Source organism: Neopsephotus bourkii, unplaced genomic scaffold, assembly GCF_033783945.1.
Source record: "Neopsephotus bourkii isolate Nb327-2 ecotype Australia unplaced genomic scaffold, CSIRO-AGI_Nbou_v1 NB_1780, whole genome shotgun sequence".
Classification (NCBI taxonomy): domain Eukaryota; kingdom Metazoa; phylum Chordata; class Aves; order Psittaciformes; family Psittacidae; genus Neopsephotus; species Neopsephotus bourkii.
In genome coordinates, this window is record NW_026902254.1 from 12206145 (window position 1) to 12228147 (window position 22003).

General features: G+C 38.8%; 1 protein-coding gene across 2 annotated transcripts in view; it reads right to left on the bottom strand.

Moving 5' to 3' along the window:
* The window catches only part of SMIM14 (small integral membrane protein 14), a 58626-nt gene that overhangs the window by 18291 nt on the left and 18332 nt on the right, over positions 1-22003 (bottom strand). For both annotated transcript variants that reach the window (XM_061379702.1, XM_061379701.1), the window contains one exon: positions 11241-11351. In XM_061379702.1, coding sequence (XP_061235686.1) covers positions 11241-11315 — 75 coding nt within the window. In that variant the 5' untranslated portion in view covers positions 11316-11351. The remainder of the gene's footprint in view (positions 1-11240; positions 11352-22003) is intronic.

Sequence of the window (22003 nt, forward strand, 5' to 3'; positions counted from 1 at the left end):
ACATCAAATGATGTGAAACAGTTACAAGAGAACAGTATAAACCCTTCATATTTTATAATTTGCATAAAATTCCTCTAAAATGAAAATAATACATAATAATGTGATCATGCAGATTGAATGATCCCACCTAAAAATATTACACTTCATATTCTCTGCTATACTCATATCCAGCAAGACAAGTATTACTTAGAAATATTTATCAGAAACATTTCTCAACTATTCCAGGCAATATAATTTATTTATTTTTTTATAAAAACTACTTGTGCTGGAGAAGATCTGGTCAGAACAGGGCCACTCAAAGACTCAAATAGGTTTTAAGATGACATGGATCACGTGATAAAAACTACACTCAAATATCTCCTCATGTTCACTTCCCCTCCTGACTACAGGCACATGCAACATCTCAGCAGTCCATGAGCAGAGAAGCTCTAGGACAGCTCTGTAAGACATGGAGCCATGTAACAAGTCTCTTTTTAACACCTCAGTGACAGGCTACGTATTGTTCTCTTGGGATGAAACACGGCAGCTGGCGGAAAATGACCAGCAGTAGAAACAGGTTTTCCTCAATTCACACAGATGAACTAGTTCATAACTCTGATACCCGATAGAAATCTGATCCCTTGCGGTCACTCAATTAGTCAAAAGATGAGAAATGATCCTGGCACACGTATGAAGTGCTCACCTAAGCTGAATGTTGGGAAAGGTACTGCCTTTTGCTGAAACAAGAATGCTGCTTATACCTATTAGCTCTTTCTTGATAACTACACCCTTAAGAGACATGGCAACTGTTGGAAAAACCCTGAATGTGAGACATTTCAATTGTCAGGTAATGGAAAAAGAAGCAATTATCAGGGACTTGAAATAAACAGACCTTTGTTTTCAGATTTTCTATTCCAATGTGAAGGGGGAGTTTGTCTGAAAGTTTGTGGAATAATAGTAAAAAGTTGAATGAGATCTGCCTTCCTCCCTATGAAACCCTTAGGAAGACTTCAAATACATTTGATATTTTTCAGAATGGGGACAGAGCTGATGAGAAAAATCTCAACAGAGATTAGAATATGTTGGCTCTTACATACTTAAAGGCAACATTATTAATTGTGAATTTGGGTTTATTAATTTTTCTGAGATCCCTGTGCTGTCAAAACCATGAATTTAGTGGAAGATTTATAGTTGACTGCCTGATCTGGCACCTACTAACAGCAACAGCCTCTTCATGTTTTTCAATATATTCTGGAACAGGCCCTTAAGAACACAGAAATTCGGTGTGTGAAACATTGGGGTTTATTCAGCAAAAGAGAGTGAAAAATGTTGCAAATGTAAATATTTATAGAAATTATTATTTTCTTCCATTTAAATGAAGAGGATTACATTTGAATTTTAACATTCTCTGTGCAGCTTGTCATCCAAATACATAAATGGCTTAGTGCATGTGAGCCAAAAAATTAACTAATTCATCTTTTATTGTCCAAAATGAAGCAAACACAAATTGCAAACATTATGAAAGCTAAAAGAGAACTAAGAAGGCTCAAAAATGTTCAGTTTTAATACAGTGCAAACTTACAGGCAATACAAGTAAAAATACTAATTATAAATGCACATAACTTAAAATACAACCATGAACTTTTAATTCCCTCCAAGTACATTTAAACCCTTGAATAGCTAAAGTTAAAATAATTTAAATTAATAATCCCCAAACCACAAGAACTCATGGTCAATATAAGTACTTGGTTTCTATGAAGCCCTTCATAAGTTCTTGGAACCAGGAAGCACCGTGCCTGAATTAGAGCAAATCAGTGTCCACTTACTGGCGTATTTTGAATGTAAACCCAACACAGTGGTAAGAAAAAAAGAAACTGAGTTACTTCCAGTGGTAAAAGGGGTTTTCTTCACTCTTTCCCCACAATGCTCACACTTTGCACTGCAAAAATAAAAATAGAACATTTCAAATGGCTGCTAGTTCCAATAGACAAAGCTTTTAGCCCCAGTTCACACTAACAAAGTGTTGAGATCCTGCTCCTTTGACACTTTATACAAAGTACAGTTTTAACATGCCATCTTGTGGATCAGTGCTATCGACCCATCAAGCATACCTGAAACCTGACCGTGTTCTGCTGCTACCCTTACAACAGATGCCATGTTCTGACAGAAGCCTGCAGTTTTTAGCAATGACAGCCACCACTTTTAACAATCCCAGCTGTGGACAAAATGCGAACAGTCACAGTAAAGGGTCGCTGCTATTGCCCTCTGGAAACTTTCTTCGTGAAGTTACTGTATTAAGTAAAGCCTCTATTTTTTCATGTGCAAACCCACTGTGGGCACACAAACACACCACTGCACTGTGTGGTGAGAACAGGGTGTGAACTTTAACTGCATATTAGCTGCTCCAAAAAATCACTGAAGTCCAAGTGAAATAGTAAGTCCTGTGAAACAGCTTCATCTAGCTAAACAGAGAACTTGTTTTTCCAATACAGTGACCTCAGCCACTGGGATTGTTTCAGTCTTCCCATGAAAGAAGTTAAGCCACTTTGCATATACTGCTCATCACAGATAGCTACTGTGGAGAAGGAAATTCAGACTTCTGCCTACCTTCACAGTAACTTGTTCTCGTGTCAGTTCTCTTGCTTCCTTTCCAGAGGAGTTTTCAGGATTTGCTACCCCAAAGTCCAACAGTCTCACAAATCCTGGGGCTGGTCCCAGGCTCTGCTCAGACTTCTTTTTTATTTTTTCAATTCAAGTAAATAGCATCTTGTCTAAAACCAGCTTAAGAGTTCTGTCCAGAATGAACACTTTTTAAGACTTAAATGTACTATTTAAGAGTTTAAAAAAAAAAAAAAAGACACAGCATACAAATACCAGAAAGATACCAATGATCAGCCAGGTCACCAGTTTGTCATCTTTCAGAAGAAATAATGGCATAATCCCAAAAGCATTTTCCAGCACCAGAAATGGTGCAATAAGGAGGTAGCAAAACAAGAAGAACAGGACTAGTGGCAGGAACACAGTGCAATGATGAGTGAAGTCTTGTGTGAATGGCAGATGAGATGAAAGTAAATTATTTATATAGGGATAATTAAAATAATTGTCCTTTAGAGTAACTTTTGAGACAGCTCAGTGCAGGAATAAGTCCTCAGAAAAGACATGAATGAAAAATTAATGCATTCATGAGCCAGGTCAGGGAAAGACCTCCATACAAGAAATTGTGATGGAAGAAAGCCCAGAGAGATGTGTGAAAGAAACAGGTAAGTTAGGTATAGAGATAAGAGAGCAGAAATGGATAATGGTGGCAATGAAAATAAAAGGATAGATAAGTAGGAAAGCAAGGATAAATACCTAAAAGTACCTAAATACCTAAAAGTAAATTTAAAATGGAATCATAGACCGTTGATAGAAAATGTGATAAACAAGGGCAAAATATCACCACTTGTGAAAATATTTTTTTTCACTTTAGACCAATTGTAAATTCTGCTTTTTCTCTCGAATGATGCCAGACGATGACACCACCATGGCACACTCCCGATTGTGTTCTCATGCTTCTGGGTAATGAAATCATTGTTTAAGCCTTGCTGGCAATCATGTCTGTTCTGTCCAAAGTATACAAACAATTTAGTAAACAACATAAATAAATTGCTGTGTTGGTCAGGCCAGTCCTGAATACAAGCCAGGTTGCAAACTGAACTGTAGCATTATCTATACAGTTCAGATTTAAAGGTGCAAAAAGTGACACCTACATGCATTATTCTGCTACAAGCTGGCCAAGAGAAATACAAGAAAAATAAGGGAGAAAGAGGAACATACTGATGGGATGGAATTGAATTGTGTCTTAAACAACATTAGTTTCTCTTAGAGGAACAAACAAGAAAAAAGTGAACACTGCCTTCCCCACTGCTACATTTTTTAACATCATATGCAGAATTACAATAAAATAAATGATTGTTCATACAATGACACAATAACAATCTGCGATAAAAATCTGGAGTTTGATCCTGTGAGGTGAAATGTCATTTTTTCTCATGGCATATGAGAGAGAAGGATGGTTGGTACCTTTCAGAATAATACTATTAGATTACAAACCAGCTCTTAAGAAACATAACCATCAGCCAGTTATGGCAGAGGGAGACCACTAACTTTCAGACTGAAAGACATGAAATTTTATGGAGGAAGATGCAGCAGATAAACAAGTCAGACCAGTGTGCAAACAGCAGCCCTGATTTGGGCAAGAAAACATTCTTCCCTTTACTTTCTCATTTCTCCTGTTTCACCTCAGTATCACACAGATCCCACTTTTCCACACTTCCCTCACTTTCCTACAACTGCATGACTCTTTTATCTGGCCTTGAGGACCTGGCATATCACTGACATCCTACCTTTAGTGAACGCAAAGCAGAACAGAGAGAGACAAGGAAAAGAAAAGGAAGCAGTGTGATAGTCAGGATTGTTACAAGGAACTTGCCGCACCTCTGACTGCACGAAATACTAGACAACAAATGGACGAGATAGAATATTACACAGTATTATTACAGAGGCATCTCTAACTCCCAGGAGTTCATTAACAAATTTGTACCTAAAATACAAAACCAGAATACATGTGGGGATTTTGACCAAAGAGAGTATCTTCTGCAAAATGATGTATTTTAGCAAATGAAAAGCGTATTCCCACATAGACAGTCTTGAGGAAGTCTTAGAACGAGCAGTTCCAACACAAAAGTACAGTTTGCTCTAAGTGTTGACTACATCCAGATGTGGCCTGAGAGAAAAAGGACAATTTTCTCCCTTTTCCTCAAATGAGATGGCTACAACACAGCTCTGATCATCAGAGTTCAGCCATTCATAATACAGTTTATAGCTATTAGTTACTTCTGGAATATCAAGCTGATAGAATTTTCAATGCATTATTTTTCCACTGCTTGCAATACTGTCAAAATATGCATGCTTGGAGATGCTCAGGTCAGGTGTGACTGACAGTTTAATATATATATATATTACTATTTTAAAATACATATATATGTATATATACACTGGTTAAGAAGCAGTCACTTCCAGCATACTACAAAGCTTAGGAATGGGAAATGCAAAGAATGACAAGCACCTTCAACTTTTGGTTAAGCCCTGATACCCAACCCCTTATTGGTAAAAATAGTCTCCAGGGGACATGGACCCAAGTGGACACCACTTTTCATGGCTTTTTTTTACTTGTAAAAAACATCCACTTAACTCTCTAGAAAATAGTCTCCACTTAATACTGCTCGATCTAGAACTAGCTGCTAGATTACAAACCACCAGCAGTACCTGAATTCTGTGATACAGTTTTGGGGACTTAACCTGAGCAACACCAGCACCTTGAGCACCAGGTGAAGGAAGGGAAATGGAAGTCAATGGAGCACGAGTTCCTCAGGAGCAGGCTCATGCCCTGCCACTCTGACCCTGCGTTTTACTTCTTTTGGCCCAGTGCCTTAGGAGGTGCACCAAGTCTTTCCCCACTGCATCTCAGAAGGATGATAGCTACTTCGCCCTAATGAACAACCAACCTAAAGTTCAGCTGTTTGGAAAGGTCCTTTTTGAACCAGCTTGAACACCAAGGAAAATAAAGGGGCAAATGAGAGCAAAATGTGACTTCCTGCTTTTGGGGTGGTTGGCTAAGAAGGGCTAGAGAAGCAATAGCAACTGCTATTAAAAAAAGAAATAGAAGGCGAATGAAACACGTAAGAAGTCTCGAGAAGCATATTCAGAAGGTCACTTTATCACAAATGCATTCAGTATAGCTCTGCTGCGCTTTCAGTAGAAGGCCAAAAGTGAGCTTGACTCACTTTTGCTGGTTGCCTGAAGGACTATTTAAGTTGGGCTTAGCTGTGCTGGCATCTTGAGAGCTTTTCAACCATTTGTGGCACACAACACTGATCTATTTTAGTCATCTGTGTTTATTCTGTGCTGTTTGCATAAAGTCGCCCTCAGCCAAGATCCATGGCTGTGCTGGATTCTATTTCAGACTATGCCAGTTTATAACAGTAAGACTCGATAATGACCTGGCCAAGAGAATTATGTGGAAACTTGGTTGACAAAAGAATGTTTGAAGCAATTGCGTTGAAATAGCTTGAGAATTTGCAACTTTTGCTATAAAAGATCTAGTGACACCTCAAAAGACAAGAGAGATTGAAATAAACAATGCTTGGTTTTGTATCCCCCAGAGTTTCTGAGACATTCAAGACTTCTGATACAGAAACATAACTAGACACGGGCCATTACTTTGCAATTAGCTACAGAAGAACAAAACACAAGGTTGTAATTCCCACAGAGGTTTGTAAGGCCATTAAATCTCTACAGTAGAACTGCTGGCAGTTCATCAAAATGGGTCCTTTTGTATTACACAATCAGAAATGCTTTGGTTTAAGAACATACTGCTCATTTTCAGAGAAACTGCTGTGAGAGAATTCTGAAGTCATTTCTGTAAAGCAAATAATACTGTATCAAAGCGGGGCGAAAAAAGGATGTTTACATCATACAAAGCTATGTGTGTTACTGGCTTGCTTTGATATTTCTGGCCACCCTAAGTGGTCACAGAAATAGTCTCAGGCTTCATAGAAGGTGCTCTATGTTTGATTATCCCCCTCCACCAGATACAGAGTTTTAAGTTTAGTTTTCAGACTTGAGCTGAGCCTTGAACTGAGATACTCCATGGATCAGCCATGCTTACTCAGAAAACATGGAAGTCCAGAGGAGTAAAATAAAGATTTTTATTTTACAGAAGTGAAAAAAGGGGAAATAAAAAGGTTTAAATATACCATCTTTCTTATCTGGAGATTTACTATTTTCTGCCACAATTAAAAAAGGAACCATTTCCTGTGGATAACACGGAATGTCTTTCACTGTGACTCTTTCAAACAGCTGTCCTCTCATCTGACAGAGCCCCCCATTAATGTCCTTTATGTTGTTTGTTGTTCTTCATTCTTGAACTCTGGCTGCTCTTGTCAAAATAAGTTTTGCAGATAGAAAAGACTGAAAAGGAGATAAAGTCATACAAGCTAACAGACCTGTCACTGTCTTTTGTCAACTCTTGTGTATCTGCAGAGGATGGAAAGTCTTGTGATATTTCTCTTTTATGCTTACTTCCTCTTATGGAAGTTATCAATTATCTGCTATCCCATAGAGTAAATAGTAAGCCCAACATACAATAGTCAAATTGTTACACAACAGCAACAAATCCTAACAGATGTTTGCACAGGTACTACACACTTAAAATTATACTTATGAAGTTACAGCCAAAGACTTCAGATTTCTCTTGTTTCCCAGGAATATTTGGAAATCACAATATTTGCTCATTATTTACAGTGGCCATACTACAGAAGTTTACATGGGTGAAATTTTCATGTTTTGACACCAAGGAGAACCCTGAAAAATCCACTTCAGTAAAATGATAGAACATTCAGCATAAGAGAATTTAACGCTGCTTAAGTATGTATATGTAAGTTCTAAAAACCATGAGTATGAACAGTATCTCCCAATTGACCCCATAAGCAGCAAAAAAATCTTTAAAAAATACCATGCCATTCTAGATATACAGTCCACTTCTTTAAAATCTTCATGGTATTATGAATTAAGAAGAAAAAAAAACCCCACAACAAAACAACAATTAAGTAGATATAGGGAACCATTCTGTGTATACAGCATGTTTGGATTTCCACATACACATACACACATCCCCCACAGGCTGAACAACTATGGATTGCTTTTCTTGTATCACAATGGTTTTGGAGTAAAGGTTTTGAGGATCCAGCTTTTAGAGGTAGTAGGCTCCCAGTCTCCGTTGAGATCTGTAGGGTTCAGCAACTTTGAGAACTGATGTTCAAGGGTTCCTTTTAAAACAAACAGTAAAACCCCTGTTTGTTTATGTTGTGTAAGACTCAGTGAAAACAGCAGCTTAGAAAGGAAACTCTTACTGAAGCATGGAAATTACAGATGAAATTGTGAAGCTTCCTGCTAAAATCATATAACAGGTTACTTGAGGATAATCTGGATGCTGACTGAGACTTTTGAGACTTCTTTCTAGATTCTGCTGAATTATTACAGCTAGTGATCTGCTGTTATAAATATTTAGGAGCATCTGGTTTGCTTTTTAGAAGAGATGAAATCTGGCATTTCCCCTTACTCCTCACAACTTCCAGTGCTAACTGGTATGAACTTTTAGGAAGCTGGACACTGAGCAATAAATTCCATTCCTGGAACTACACAGGAACACTATTAGACTGGTCTTGGTGACTACCTAAGAGCATGCATGTATAATGTGCTCTGTTTACATTCACAGTGCAGGAACTAGTGTGGCTCCAGGTGACCCATCTGCACCCACCTTATACTGTACGGAGCAGCCCAGGAACAAAATCTCAGAGACCTTTGTGACACTTCCAACTTTGGACACATCTTGCGTCATTCATACCTAGAATCCTCCAGCCACAACATGAAAAGAACTGGCTGACTGGTTCCATTGCCTGTTAGTATCTTCTATCAGAAAAAGGAAAAGATTAAAAAATGCTGGATGGGGTTCAAAAGTCTGAACCATACCGGTCCAGATTTGTATCTGACAAGCCTCAGAGGAAAGGGTAGGTATCACACACCCCCCTTTTTCCCTCCCAACTTCCTGGAACTTGGTCCTGGGGTTCCTTTGTCACCAGTTTAGCATGTGCCCAGAAGCATGACTGTCCAGAATCAACACAACTGTGGGATATGGCACAAATGTCACATTGAAGACAAGAGGAAAACACTTACTGTGAAAGAACATGCATATGAGCATCCATATCGGGGTAGCAAGGAGAGCTCAGAAGATTCTGAAATTGTGCCTTGAACTGGAAAGCATGAGCTAGAATGGCTGGGCCCTGATGTAAAGGCTCCACAGAAGCCTCAATTTTCTACGCCCTTGTGCCAACAGCACTGACCTTTAAACAGTGCATAAGTAGACTGAAGGATGCGATTACACCCCTGTACTTAGCACTTGAAACCCATATCTGGAATACTGCATCCAGTCTTGAGCTCTGCTGCACAAGACATATTGACATATTGAAGGGAATTCAGTAGGGGTTACTAGGGGCTGGAGCACTCAGCTCAGAGAATAGATCTAGCGGAAGCCTCCCACTACTTACAAGGAGGTTACGGAGAGGATGGAGACAGTCTCTTCACAGCGCTGTATGGCAGAAGGTACAATACATTCAACTAAAACAGTGGATGGAAAAAATTCTCTACCACAAGGATTGTCAAATATTGGAGCAGGTTGTCCCAAGAGGCCATGGAATTGCTATCCTTGAAGGTTTTCAAGACTCAGCTAGAATAAAAGTCCTGAATGAGCTGGTATGAATTCACTGTTGACCGTGCTTTGAGCAAGAGGTTGGCCTAGATGACTTCCTGAAGCCCCTTCCACCCTGAACAATTCTGGTAATACCAGCAAATGGGCACACATCCCTTTCCCTTCTTGCATCTCCATATCCCAAACAAGCCTATTGCTTGTCCAGCAGTAAGTGAATCTATTTCTACTTGTGAGTACCAGGAGAGCACTTGGGAACTACCAAAGGGAAACAGTATTAGGCTCATAAAGCACGTGCAATTGGCTATGCAAACACGCTCTATTTGTCTGGTGTCATTTTGGACTTCGGTGCAGGTGGCCACTACATGATGTCGGCTGCTTGGCAGCTCCAGCTTTGATGCTTAGCCCAAGGGTCTCACGGTCTGTGAGATAACAAGCATTGGTCACTTCTCTTGCTCTTGTGGGGGACCATTTTGCCTTCTGCTGCAGGCACTAACGTAGCCCTCCCACCACGAGAAGCTGGTCTGGGGTATTTTGGCTCCCAGTGTGGCCTGTGTGTTTCTGGGGAGGCATTCTGTATGCACAGGCCCAGGGGTGCAGTGTGAGACCACTATAGCACAGGTTCTGCACTGCTGCAGTACAGGCACGCGTGGTAAACTCTGTTTATTCTGAGCAGTCACTTCGCAAAATGGGGCCAGCCAAGCTCCCTGAGAGCACACACAGGTACAGCATCTGCCTCACTTTAGGTTATTCCCCTGGCAGTCTAGATGAGATAGTGTAATGATGCACTCCAATGCCAACACTGTGGACACTCAGGATTTTATGTTCAGGATGAAGCAGGGCTGTGTGAGTACAACCCACACATTTGCAAGAACAAGCTATAAATACTTCTTGCAAAGTGCTGCTTAAAACAAGTTTGTTCTTTTATGGATATATGCACATAGAAGTGGTTTTATTTTAAGGTCAAGCACACAAATTGATCCCTTACTCCCAGACATACATACACTGGGGACTTGAACATTACCACTACTGTTAGCATCAGCCAGTGGATGCCACATTTTCCTATAATAACCTCCCTAAAATGCTAATAAGAAACCTCTTGGAAAAGGGTGTGCTCCTAGAAAGGATGCTCTTCACACATACTGCCTTGAGCAGTTGATGTCTGCAGTAACTTAAAATGATATTAATTTAGGCCTTAAGAAAGAAAATGCTATAAAATCAAATTTATGAAAGTTAACACAGGGAAGTACATCAACTGAAGCTGACGTAAAATGTCATCGTAGGAAACAGTTTACCCAAATTAGAGTCGTAATCAAGTTAACCTAATTGCTCGCAGTTCACAATTGTTAAAGTTATTTTTTTAATGTATATACTTTTACTTAGGGAAAAAAACGGTGCTTTGTAGTTTTTCTTCAATGGACAATGAACTAACTTCCATATGTAAGCAAAGAATCGTTATTATTTGACAGGTCACAGTTACAGCAATGTAATGACTTGCTTGAAGTTGCTCAACCATATCAACAGCACAGCAAGAGACAGAACTCAAAACTCAAAAATCACTGTATTCTCAACTTCAGAAATTTTTCAAGGTTAGTTTTAAAAATGTAGACATTGTTATCTTGACCTGTAAGTAATGGCACTCTATGCGTGATAGATGTTACCTTGAATTCGAAGAGTTTGCAGGGTAGTTTTGGCTTTATGCAGACTAAAAAAGGGTTACAAAGAAACACTTCCATAGAAACACTGTCAACAGCGTCAAAATGCAGCCTTGGGAAATAAACAGAAAACTATCGTTTGTATTAACTAATCAAAAGCTCATCAGAAAGTCAGATACACAGATTCTAACTGTACACACAACTGAATAAGCAGAATCAAGAACATCAGTCACTGCAAATCTGCAAGAGCTGAAGTAATGTCTGAATAACCACCTTTCCAAATGTCCTCATGTTATCCTTACCAGATTAATCAGTCTTCTCATCGCATGTTCATGTGAGCAAATGCATTCACAAGGATCAAATCCACCTTCTGCCATGGTTCTCTGGATAAACCTGAACTTGTCAGTGAACACCTAAGAAGAATAAAAATAAAAGGACAATGAACTCTTTTTCAACTGCCCATATTTTCCAGAGACTCTCACCTCAAGTTTCAGTTTACTTATTGCCAGGATAAAAAAGAAAAACAAACCAGGGTAATCCTATTATTCCTTTGGCAGCATGAATGAAGAAGTCTGGTATGTGCAGTAACATTATGATGTTGCTAAAAGCAGTGTCTCACATGGGATTCCTTAGAGAGCCAAATAATTTTTTTGCAAGAATTTGTGTCTCCCCTGGGTTTTCCCACATACCACAATGAATTACATCCTAATGAACAAGAACCACAAAGATTAAATTCTGGTCTCTCATCTGCATAGTGGGAGTCCAAAGTGGACAAATACTACTTGAAAAGTCAGGTGAACTTGTACTCCTAAACCCTAGCAAACTGCTTACATTCTCCCTCTGGATGAATGTACAGGAAAATAATTTAAAACCCAGTAAGTTCTCTTCTAAATGGAGAAACAAGTACCCCTGTTGTACAATGAAAGCAAGTAGCAGGGGTGCAAAAGCGGATGTACTTGGAAACACTTTAAAAATGGAGCTTCACGCACTAATTTTGGATCAAAGAAGTAGGTTATTCACTTAGCAATACAGAAAGTTCAAAGCTGTAATGGACATGGCAGGGAATAAAATCTAGGTTACTAACCTGCTAAAACCACTTATACCAAACATGTCAAGCATATACAAACATATCTTTACTATTTTCCAATGGCTTCCCAAGTGACTTAATTGATGGTCAAAATGGGTAGCAAATTGCAAGACATTTCTACCCTTGTGGTCAAATACGAGATTTATTTCTCTCAAATAAGGACTCTTAAAATGTATTAGATCAGTTTTATGTAGTGATACTTTCAAAATATTTTTGTTAATTTGGCATCCATAAAGCTGGATTCAGATTGTGTTGCATGCACTGGGGCCCTAATGTGAAATAACTGGCAAGCTTAACAAATGCAGCAGTACAGAGCAGGTACAACCTCTCAGTTTCTTTAAACAACTATTTTATGACGGTGGAAGCCATTTGTTAAGGGCGTGCTGAACCAACAGATGCATTCTGCAGTCATCACCTATAAAAACTTACAGCCCTGATCACACATAAGCATGTTTTAACCTTACAAGAAGAAAGAGGAATGACCCATATGGGTGTAAGATATCTTCATTCAACAGAATGTATCACATAGTTCTTCTGTTTTGGGGGAAGAAAGAGATGGAAAAAAGAAAATGCACTTCTGTCCTTCCAATGTCCACTACTCTTCTGTATTACCCTCTGCCACTGTGGAGAAAGCCAGGTAGTAAAAGAAGGTTAAGAGATAACCGTATCTTCATTACAGATTCTGAACATCAGTGCCCTTTATCTGCTACAGTCTCTACTTTTTAAAAAGAATACTGAAAACTGAAAAAGAGCACAAAAGAATAACATTGATGGGATGAAGGGAAGGCTTTTTGCCTAGACACTAAGGAAGAGTAATCTGGCAATGTAACGAGAAGACAACTGAGAGATGAGTTGATTATGTAGAATACAAGTACCTCTGCATAGAAAAAGAAACCTGAGTTTTGAGAAGTTCTTCAATGAAGAGGTGATCAAGAACCAATGACTGGAAGCTGTAATCAACTAAATTCAAAAGAGAAGCAAGGCATATATTTTTACTATCACAGTAATTTACTGGTGCAACAAACTGCAAAAGAAGGGGTGGATTTTCTGTCTCCCAATGCATTCAGATGTGCTTCAGGCAAGTACAGGTTATTGAGCAAAGTACAGAAGCACCCAACTTCAGATATAACATTCTCCAACACACAGATCACAGCAGATTATCTAATGATTCTTTTTGTGAGTTAGTTATAAAGGTACTACATTAACTTTTGTGAATGCATCTCAGAACCACTAGAACTGCATGTAGCAGTAGAACAAAGTTTTTAACTACACAAGCTTGCTGGATGACATGCCACATCAACCAGACTAGCCCTTCTAAAACCGTGTTAGCATGAGGAACAGGTAAAAGCTCTGACTGCTAAATAGTGCAAAATGGTTTCTTTAGACATAACGCTGACAGCCAAAAGAAGGTATTTGAACCAGTAAAGTTGCAAAATAGGCTTATTTATATATGACTACACAAAATTGAAACATCAGATAAGAGTCATCACCAATGACACCAGGCTAACATTCTCTGTAGAAGAGACAACTGAAAAAGGTTAGACAATAAATGGGGAAAATTAATCTGTCACACAACATCATAAATTGAAGTGGAGGTGCTCAAGAAGGAATATACCCCGAGGCATTTGAATTTCCCATGACAAATTACCTTAATGAGCTAAAATAAAGCAGAACACATGACATCAAGTAAAATGTCATCCAAGCTTTCAACAAAAGATCCCTTATAAGTTTTCTCAAATGATGCTGAAAGGAATCATCATTTATCTTTCCTTCCTCCAAGCCTGTAACAAGCTTACAACAAGCCTAAAACAAGCTTCATTTCTTCATCAGCAAAGAAACAAAGAGAGACCATCTATTTTGGGAACAGCACTAGGTTTTCTCCTGATAAAGACACTAAACCTGGGTTGGTTTATTACTTAAAAAAAACAAGCAAAAAAAACCAACAACAAACCAAACCAAAAATCCCAAAAAAAAAAAGAATCAAAACCAAAACAAAAGAACAAAAAATAAAACAAACAAAAAAAAAAAACAAACAAAAAAATCCCATGAGGTAACTGATCCTCCTTATGCAATTATTTTTTTGCTGAGAACTAGAAGCGCAGATTTCATATATGGTTGACCAGTTATAGAGAGAGCTGCTCTGTACTGTGATGATTTTCACTTGTAAAGTGACACTATCATGTCTGTATTCCTCATTAGAACATTCCTGGCTTAATAACTGTTTCATTTTTAACACATGTTGAACGCATTAAGTACAAAATATCAACTAAACTCTGTAATAAAATCCTTAAGTTTATAATGTTTTGTGACTGTGTGTATGATTTGGTAATAAGAGACTACTATTTTTATATATCATGAAGCAGGATTCCTTGGCTCCACTGTGTGCTCTTAGGCAGTCCGTTTGTATCAAAATCCTGTTCCAGAACTGCAGTGTGCTTCCTGCCTGCCTCTCAGTACTTGCAATCTCACCTCAACTCTTAACTTGTCCTGCCCAGCTCTGACCTCTTTGCTGTGAGTCACAGCAGCTCTCCACCTTTTGCAAATACAGTTGTTCTACATGCAATCTATCACAGAAAATGCTCCAGTCTTTTCCTCATGACCCGGAGAAAGAAAAAAAAACAACCTGTAGTTTTATTTTACTTATTTTTTCTGTGTGTTTTCCTGTTTATTGTTACCTTGTTTTTCTTGGATTTTATCATAGAGAACTGTAAGACCACAGCAGTTGGCGAGGCTATGATGTTAAATACCTGCAAGTACTCTGAGAGTTAGTTTTACTCTACTTTAAATTACAGTATTTTGGTTTGGCCATATTACTGCTAGCACAGTATTTAATTCACAGGGTTTAAAAACAGCTGGAAGATATGTTCTACAAATATGACAAAGCTCTCACTGATAACAGCTGAAAAGGTAAATATTATGGCCTCTAGACTAAGCAAACTGATGAAAAGCATAATAAAGGAGAGAATTAGAAAACGTGGACAAATATGATGTACCATCAAAGAGGAGTCAATATGACCTTTCCAGTGTAAAGAGGCCCACAGAGGCAATCACAAACAGCACTACTGAAATTAAAATAATGCAGTCAGAGCCAGAATTACTGGAATTTGGGATCAAACTGGAGGATGGTCTCTGATAACTTAAGAAAGAAATAAATGGCCACCATTACCTTTTGACTTGAGCATCTATTTGAAATTGCAGGCAATGAAACCATACTGAAAAATATTTCTAGTCTCTTGTGATTTAAAAAATAGCATTCTCAGTTATAGTAATTATTGCAAATTGTTTCTTCTTTTATTATCTTCCCCAATCCCAGCCCTACAGCTGTGTATTATATTTTATACATTCTACTATCAAAAAAGCTATCTTTATGGCTACAATCTGATTGTATTTGTGTACCTGGAGACTCTTCCATTTTAAATGATTGCAATGACTATATATTATTCCCCAATTCAGTAACACTTCTCCTGAGTAAATAGTATGCAGCTGGTGAGCTTTGGGAGACAGAAATTATACTCTGCCTCTCTCCACCCTCATCATTACAAAACTGAATTCCTTCCTAGCACAAAGGCAAACAAGAATTTTTGTCAATTTTCCATGTGCTGGATGCTCTCCAATGGGACTCCAATATGATGCTGATTAGCAAGCTTCTTAAAGTATATATACTGTTGATCTCTACTCCTTGGAATAAAGGAGTGTGTAAAAATATTTATAATTCCAGTATTAAAATAAATACTCTATATGATACATAAATGAGAATCAATGCAGATTTATTATGGACTAAACCTGGCATCTTCAGCATCATAACTTTAAGTCCATTGAGTCTTATCTTTCCTGGATACAGGCACTTTTGACATGTAGACTCACGATACATAGAATGGCGGAAGATTTCCTCTGCTAAGAACTATTTCTGCTGTGTTGCTGTTGAAGACTGAAGGTAAGAAATCCTTGGGAGCAACATACACCTTTTGGTACAGCAGACAAGTAACAGCTTCCACATTACTTTCAAGAAAAACAAAACCCTCTTCAGCTCCTTGTTACTGTTTTTCAGCCAACCATGATAACTCAAAGCACAATTGTCAAATATTTCTAACAAGCCATTAATTTTGTTTCTGAGTTCAGTTTGAGAGAAGTGTGGCAGAACAAATGAAAATATGTATAAAAATTAAAAATTAAAATGTAGAAAGCAAGCAAGTGACTTGTTATGCCTCTGTAGGCATTTGGAAAAATGTTAAAGGACTAAGGTAGCAAAAGCCATACACAAAGCATGAACAATCTACTGACCCAAAGATAAAATATTCATTTTTATCTTACTGTCAGAGGCAGAAACCCTCTCTCCTATACTCTTCCAAGATCTCATGAAGGATCCAGGTTTCCATAAAAAGGATTTGCTCTCTTGCCTTTTTACCTGCACCTAAGCTATCTTAGTATGCAATTTTCTTACAATACCTGACCCTTTCTGTAATTATTTTCTTCACAGCATGCCCCAAGTTTGGCTCTTTTTCATAATCTTACCCATCTCAAAATGATCTCCAAGTACTCTCTTCTAACATTTAAAACATCCTGCATATTGGCCTCACATAACATAACACCCTTGCAATCCTGCACACGAAGTCCTATCCCAGAGAAACTACCAGGAATCAGGGCTGTGTGACTGTAGAATCCACTAACTCCGGGGCTGGAAATTTGCTTCAGTTAAAGCAAGAAGAGACTGCTGCAATCAGCTCCTCATAAAGCTCTTGATCACTGATTTTACAGGAGTCTTTCTTCTGTTCCCTTGCTACCATTAGTGCTCCAGGGGAAACTGTTACCTCAGTTGACTCATTACTTCAAAATACTTCTGGTACCAGTGATTACTCCAAAAAAAAGACAGTAACCGCATCTCTAGACGTCTCACCTAATCCCGTCTCTTCTAGAGACTGGACTCACTGAACCCTGCCTGGCCACACAAAATCCAATTCAATATCAATTAGGTATACAGCAAAAAAATCATACAGGTATCTGCAGTAGGACAATATTGCTTACTAGTGCCCTGCCAGCCAAGAGGAACATAAGCATTCAAATCCAGTGAATCCCAGCCAAACTCGGTATTTTCTGTGTTATGTAATGCCTTTTCCTGTTGATTTCCATCTTCTACAATATTTGTGCTTCATGCACATCCACCCTCCCATGGAATCCCGAGTGTTTTGTTAGTCTTTTGCTGAACTACCCACATCCAACTCACTAGCCTATTCTTTCCCTTCCAATTATTTCAGTTGTACAGCTAAACTTTGTAAGACAGGCCAGTGAATTTTATCGACTGATTTCAGTATCAAGTTTCTCTTCAGACTGGGTTACAGCACAGAGAGGAAAGATAATACGCATGGATTTGGGGTTTCTATCCTAAAAAAACAAACCAGAAAGTTGAGGGGACAGGACTGGCTTATTTTACCTGCAAAGATCTTTGTGAAATACCTATTTTTTTTCAGTTGCTACTTAAAGAAATGAAGCACATTTCGTCTCACCTGAGCAATACAAAGGAGGAACAAGGCAGAAATGGTAACTGAGCCATTAAAAAGAGCAAAGGAAGGGAAAAACTAAACACATGATAAAACTGCAGGACAGCATGAGAAAACAAAAGTTTTTGTAGCTGAGCAGGGAAGAAACATCACAAAAGGAACAACAGAAATAGGGAGAATATACAGAGAAGAATAAGCAGTACTTCAAAATAAATAAATGTTATTCTGCTTGAATAATGGATTCTAAGGCAATAGGGAAGGACACTGCATTAAATCAAAATTAATCCAGGAGCCAACAGCCTAAGCAACCAGTGGAGGTGGTCTGCATTTTTAATGCAAGAGTTTTAAACCACAGGGGTTATAGGGCTGGGAAAAATAAGGTTGAAGATTTCTAAGGAAGCTTCCTTTACAAAGCAACTTCCACTATTCAGACAAGGCTAAAAATAGGTTCTTAAAAAAAGAAGAACTTTGTATATAAATTAAAACATTCCAAGGATCAGTCATCTTCTATTGTAGTAATTTAGATAGTTAAGTAAATATTCCCTCATGGAACTGAAGTCTGAAACACTGCCACATTATGCTTGGCTTTTTTACAATGGTAATTTTTAATCCCTTTTATTCACAACGCAATAAAAGCATCTCTCCCATCATTTCTTTCACACTTACAGCTCCATCCTAGTTTTGCTGAAGCAAATACCAGCACTCACACTGGCTTCAGCATACCAGGATCTGGTCAGTAGTTCTGCAAGGTCACAGATCTCTAGGGGACTAATGATGACCCTTTTCCACCCAGCCTCCTCCTAGGCATAAAACTGTTTTCAGGACAAAAGAAAACCAACTGGTTGACTGCACAGCAAAAGCAAAACAGCAGGATACAAACGTGGGTCCTGCCAGGAGGAGCACTGCCACAGTAAAGTGTGGCTCCAATTACAGCTTTCTTCAACTAATTGTCCCAGTTCAGATCAACCATTTGGCTTTTCTAGGGAAAAGAGCCGCAATGATTTTGATGGCTGATACAATACCCAAAGAGGGTTCTCATACATGGCAACACTTTCAGAGTATAAAGCAATCCTCTCTGCTCACATTCTAATTCCAGGGGGTGGGGGAAGGAATTCTGTACAGCTGATTTTGTACTTGAAAGCATCAGCATGTCTCCCTAGACTTCCAGCTGTAGCCTAATGAGTTGGCAAGTGCGTTTTTGCACTACAAGTTTTCTCGGGATAATTAACAAGATCTAAGATGAACTTTTCAGTGCAGATTAAGCTAAGCCAATTCCCTTCCTCATGGAAAAGTCAGTGCTTAACCATGCACACAGATGTATGCAACTGGTGCTGTTCATGTTGGTTTCAACAAAGACATCAAGACCAGTAGGAGCTCCACAAGAGAACTGCTCATCCAGCCACACTGTGCTCAAGGCATGCTACTGGATAACTTTGCTGCTGTCTCACGAATCATTTGTTAAATTATGAATTAATTTTCCAGTGTCACCCATCTGGTGCTTCTTACAAATGCTAATTTAATACAAAACAACTCCTTAAAAATAGGAGCAAAGCCAAAGAAATGCTGAGCCAGTCACTGAAGGAAACTACAGTGACATGCCAAAATCAGGGAAGGAGGTTTTGAGCAGACAGGCTCCGAACTGAGAAGTATGTGCTAAGGAATCTTCCTTGTTTGGGATTTTTTTTAATGGTCTCACAAGACTACATCCCTTATACCCACTGTACAGGTCCACCGCTGTGTGACCACCACAGCACTGAGCACTGCTGGGCCACTAGCACTTTCACCCTGATGTGGACATTCAGACTTGCTCTGAGTGGGTCAGAAAATTCTACTGTCAGCTCTGCCACCAGCACCAGCACCTAGAGCAGTGAAGCAGGAGCCAGAGCATGAAAACTTAAAAGACTTACAATTATGGTCAAAGCCCTTTCACAACTCTTCTTTCACCAAAGTGTATGAAAAAGTTGACACTGCTTTAAAGGATGAAAGGATGTAGTAGGAACCTGGTAGGAAACTTAACATGGTGGGCAAGGCTAACCAAGGTTACAGGTATGCTGAGGTACATCAGTTCAACACAGGGTGTATCATGCAAATATAGAAGATTACACAGATGCTTCTTCCAGTTTAATTAAGGCTTCTCAGTGTCACGTGTAACTCTCAAAGGACAAGACTCCAAACATTAAAACCCTGTACGGTACCAATACTGTTTCCCACCTTCCTTTTCATAGCCAGTTGCCAATATGCGAAGAGAGAGATTTCAGGCTTTACGGCTATAAGGCTGATGTCAGTGATCCAAACTGAACTCCCCAAGGGAGCTAAATAAGACCTACCAAGGCTAAAAAAAGCTTTTTTACTTATTCCCATGCAGGTGGCTTAACATTTTTTCTGGGCAACACACTTGAAAAGGAGCTAATTATGCACATCCAGTCATGGACCAAAAAAGCAGTCCAGCTATTTTAGAACTCATTTACTGGTATTTGATACAGAATATTATTGCCAAACTCCAGCTGTCAGCATTTGGTCATCCTTTCATTAAAATGATGACATTTTTATGGAAGAAATCTTTTGGAATATGAAAGTTAATTAAGAGAAGATGTCAATGACACAGAACATTGTCCAAGAATAATACCTTATTTCTGCTAAGTAAATGCTTCAGCTTCACCTTAACATTTATTTGTAGTGTAGGAGGCTGTGATAATGGTCTAGGGCAACAGAGTTATTTCTGTTGCACTGTATGTCTAATGGCAATTCAATCACTTCACTTGACACATGTTAATGCAAAAGGGTAGGCTATCCTCTGTAAAATTACTAACACACTGTATTTCAACCAGTTTATCAAACAAGCCAGGAGCCCTCTCCTGTGGTTTTCAGTAAGGCAAGAATTCTCATTGACTTTAACAGGATTTTCCACTGAAGGGGCAAGTAGAAAAGCCAGCTCCTAGGCAAATGTGCTTACTCTCCTGCCCTTGGTTAGTGTCTTTGGTACTACAGACTGCCCCACTGCTTGTTTTGACACTCCTCTTCCCATTCCCCAGCCACAATTACCAATCTCCTACATTCAGCACCCCTGCAGCCATACAACTGATGCACTGCTGCTGGAAGGAACACATGTGGAATCTAAGCACTCCTGCACCAGCACTGAGAGGACATCCATGCTGTGCCATACTGACCAGCCATGGCTTGGCAGGCCTGATTCTGGGCAAGCGGCTACACATGAAAGAGGAACTGGCCTTTCAGGAAACAGACGTTTGCAAGGAAACAAGTATAAAGTGTATTCCCTGCAGATGGAAAACAGCAGAGACGAGCATCTCGCACAAGCCTCCCCATGGGAGTAGAACAGAGAAACCAACTTGCTGTTGGTTACTCTGGCCAAGAAATGTTTTGCATTTGACTTTTCAGCTTCATAATACAAACCTAATAATTTACTTTAAAAGACTTAAGTATGGAAAGAGAATATGTTCCTATAACAAACTATGCAACCTATCCATAAAACAGCTCTGTCCTTGTTCCAAGATTTACAAATCAAGATTGAGATTAATATGTGACAATGGTCCACAAACATGCTCTTAGCTCATGGGAACAGTGAGCAAGCACAACTTTGCTTAGTTTGTAAGAGAAAAAGGTTTAAGCCTTAGCTTAAACACTCCAGAGCTGCCCCGAGCTAGTCATGAGCACCCAGGCAGCTGCCACAGCTCAGGTGACCTGCAATAACTTGTTATTTTGCAGTATTTTTTTTTTTTTTGGGGGGGGGTGATGGTGGTGGTGGTGTCAATCATTCAGAAAATTTCAGACATTTCATCTCTTTATAAAAATAAAGATTTAAAAAATTCTATTATTCACTCCTTCACAAAAACGTACAGTTTCAGAAGAAATAAAAACGAAAGCTTTTCCACCATATTAAGCTAGTAAGTGGAGCCCTAAACCAAGAGCTAGGAAGTTTTTTGAGACTTGTTTATCAAGAGTACACTTGTTTAGGTTACAAAATACCTTACTAAATCCTTAGAACTGTAAAAATACATTTAATGTTACTTAACGTTACTCCAATAACATAAAACCACAAAACTATACTGAAATTCTTGGGGATATTTTCATTATTTTTTCTCCAGGGATGACATATGTTTCTAATAACTTGCCACCGAGGTAACAGATTTAGCAGGGTAGCAGCATGCTGAGAAAGATAGCAGGATTTTCAATTTTCAGATGAAAGCAGCTCTATTCCCTGGCAGCCCTACTCCCAACCCCTTTAGGCCAGATCAAATTTTATCTGAAGCTAGCGGGTGCCTGTCTTCAACTTCAATGGAAGTTGAATTAGGTTTTCTACATACCTGCAGTAAACAATTTGAAGCTTATCAGAGTATTTCTAATCAGTACTTATACCAGAGGGAATCTGTAGCAATTAACAGGATTTCTGGGCTTGCTTATTTACATATGTTTAGCTAAAAGACGACCCAGTTTTTGCCAGCAAATAACATCCATCTCATTCAGC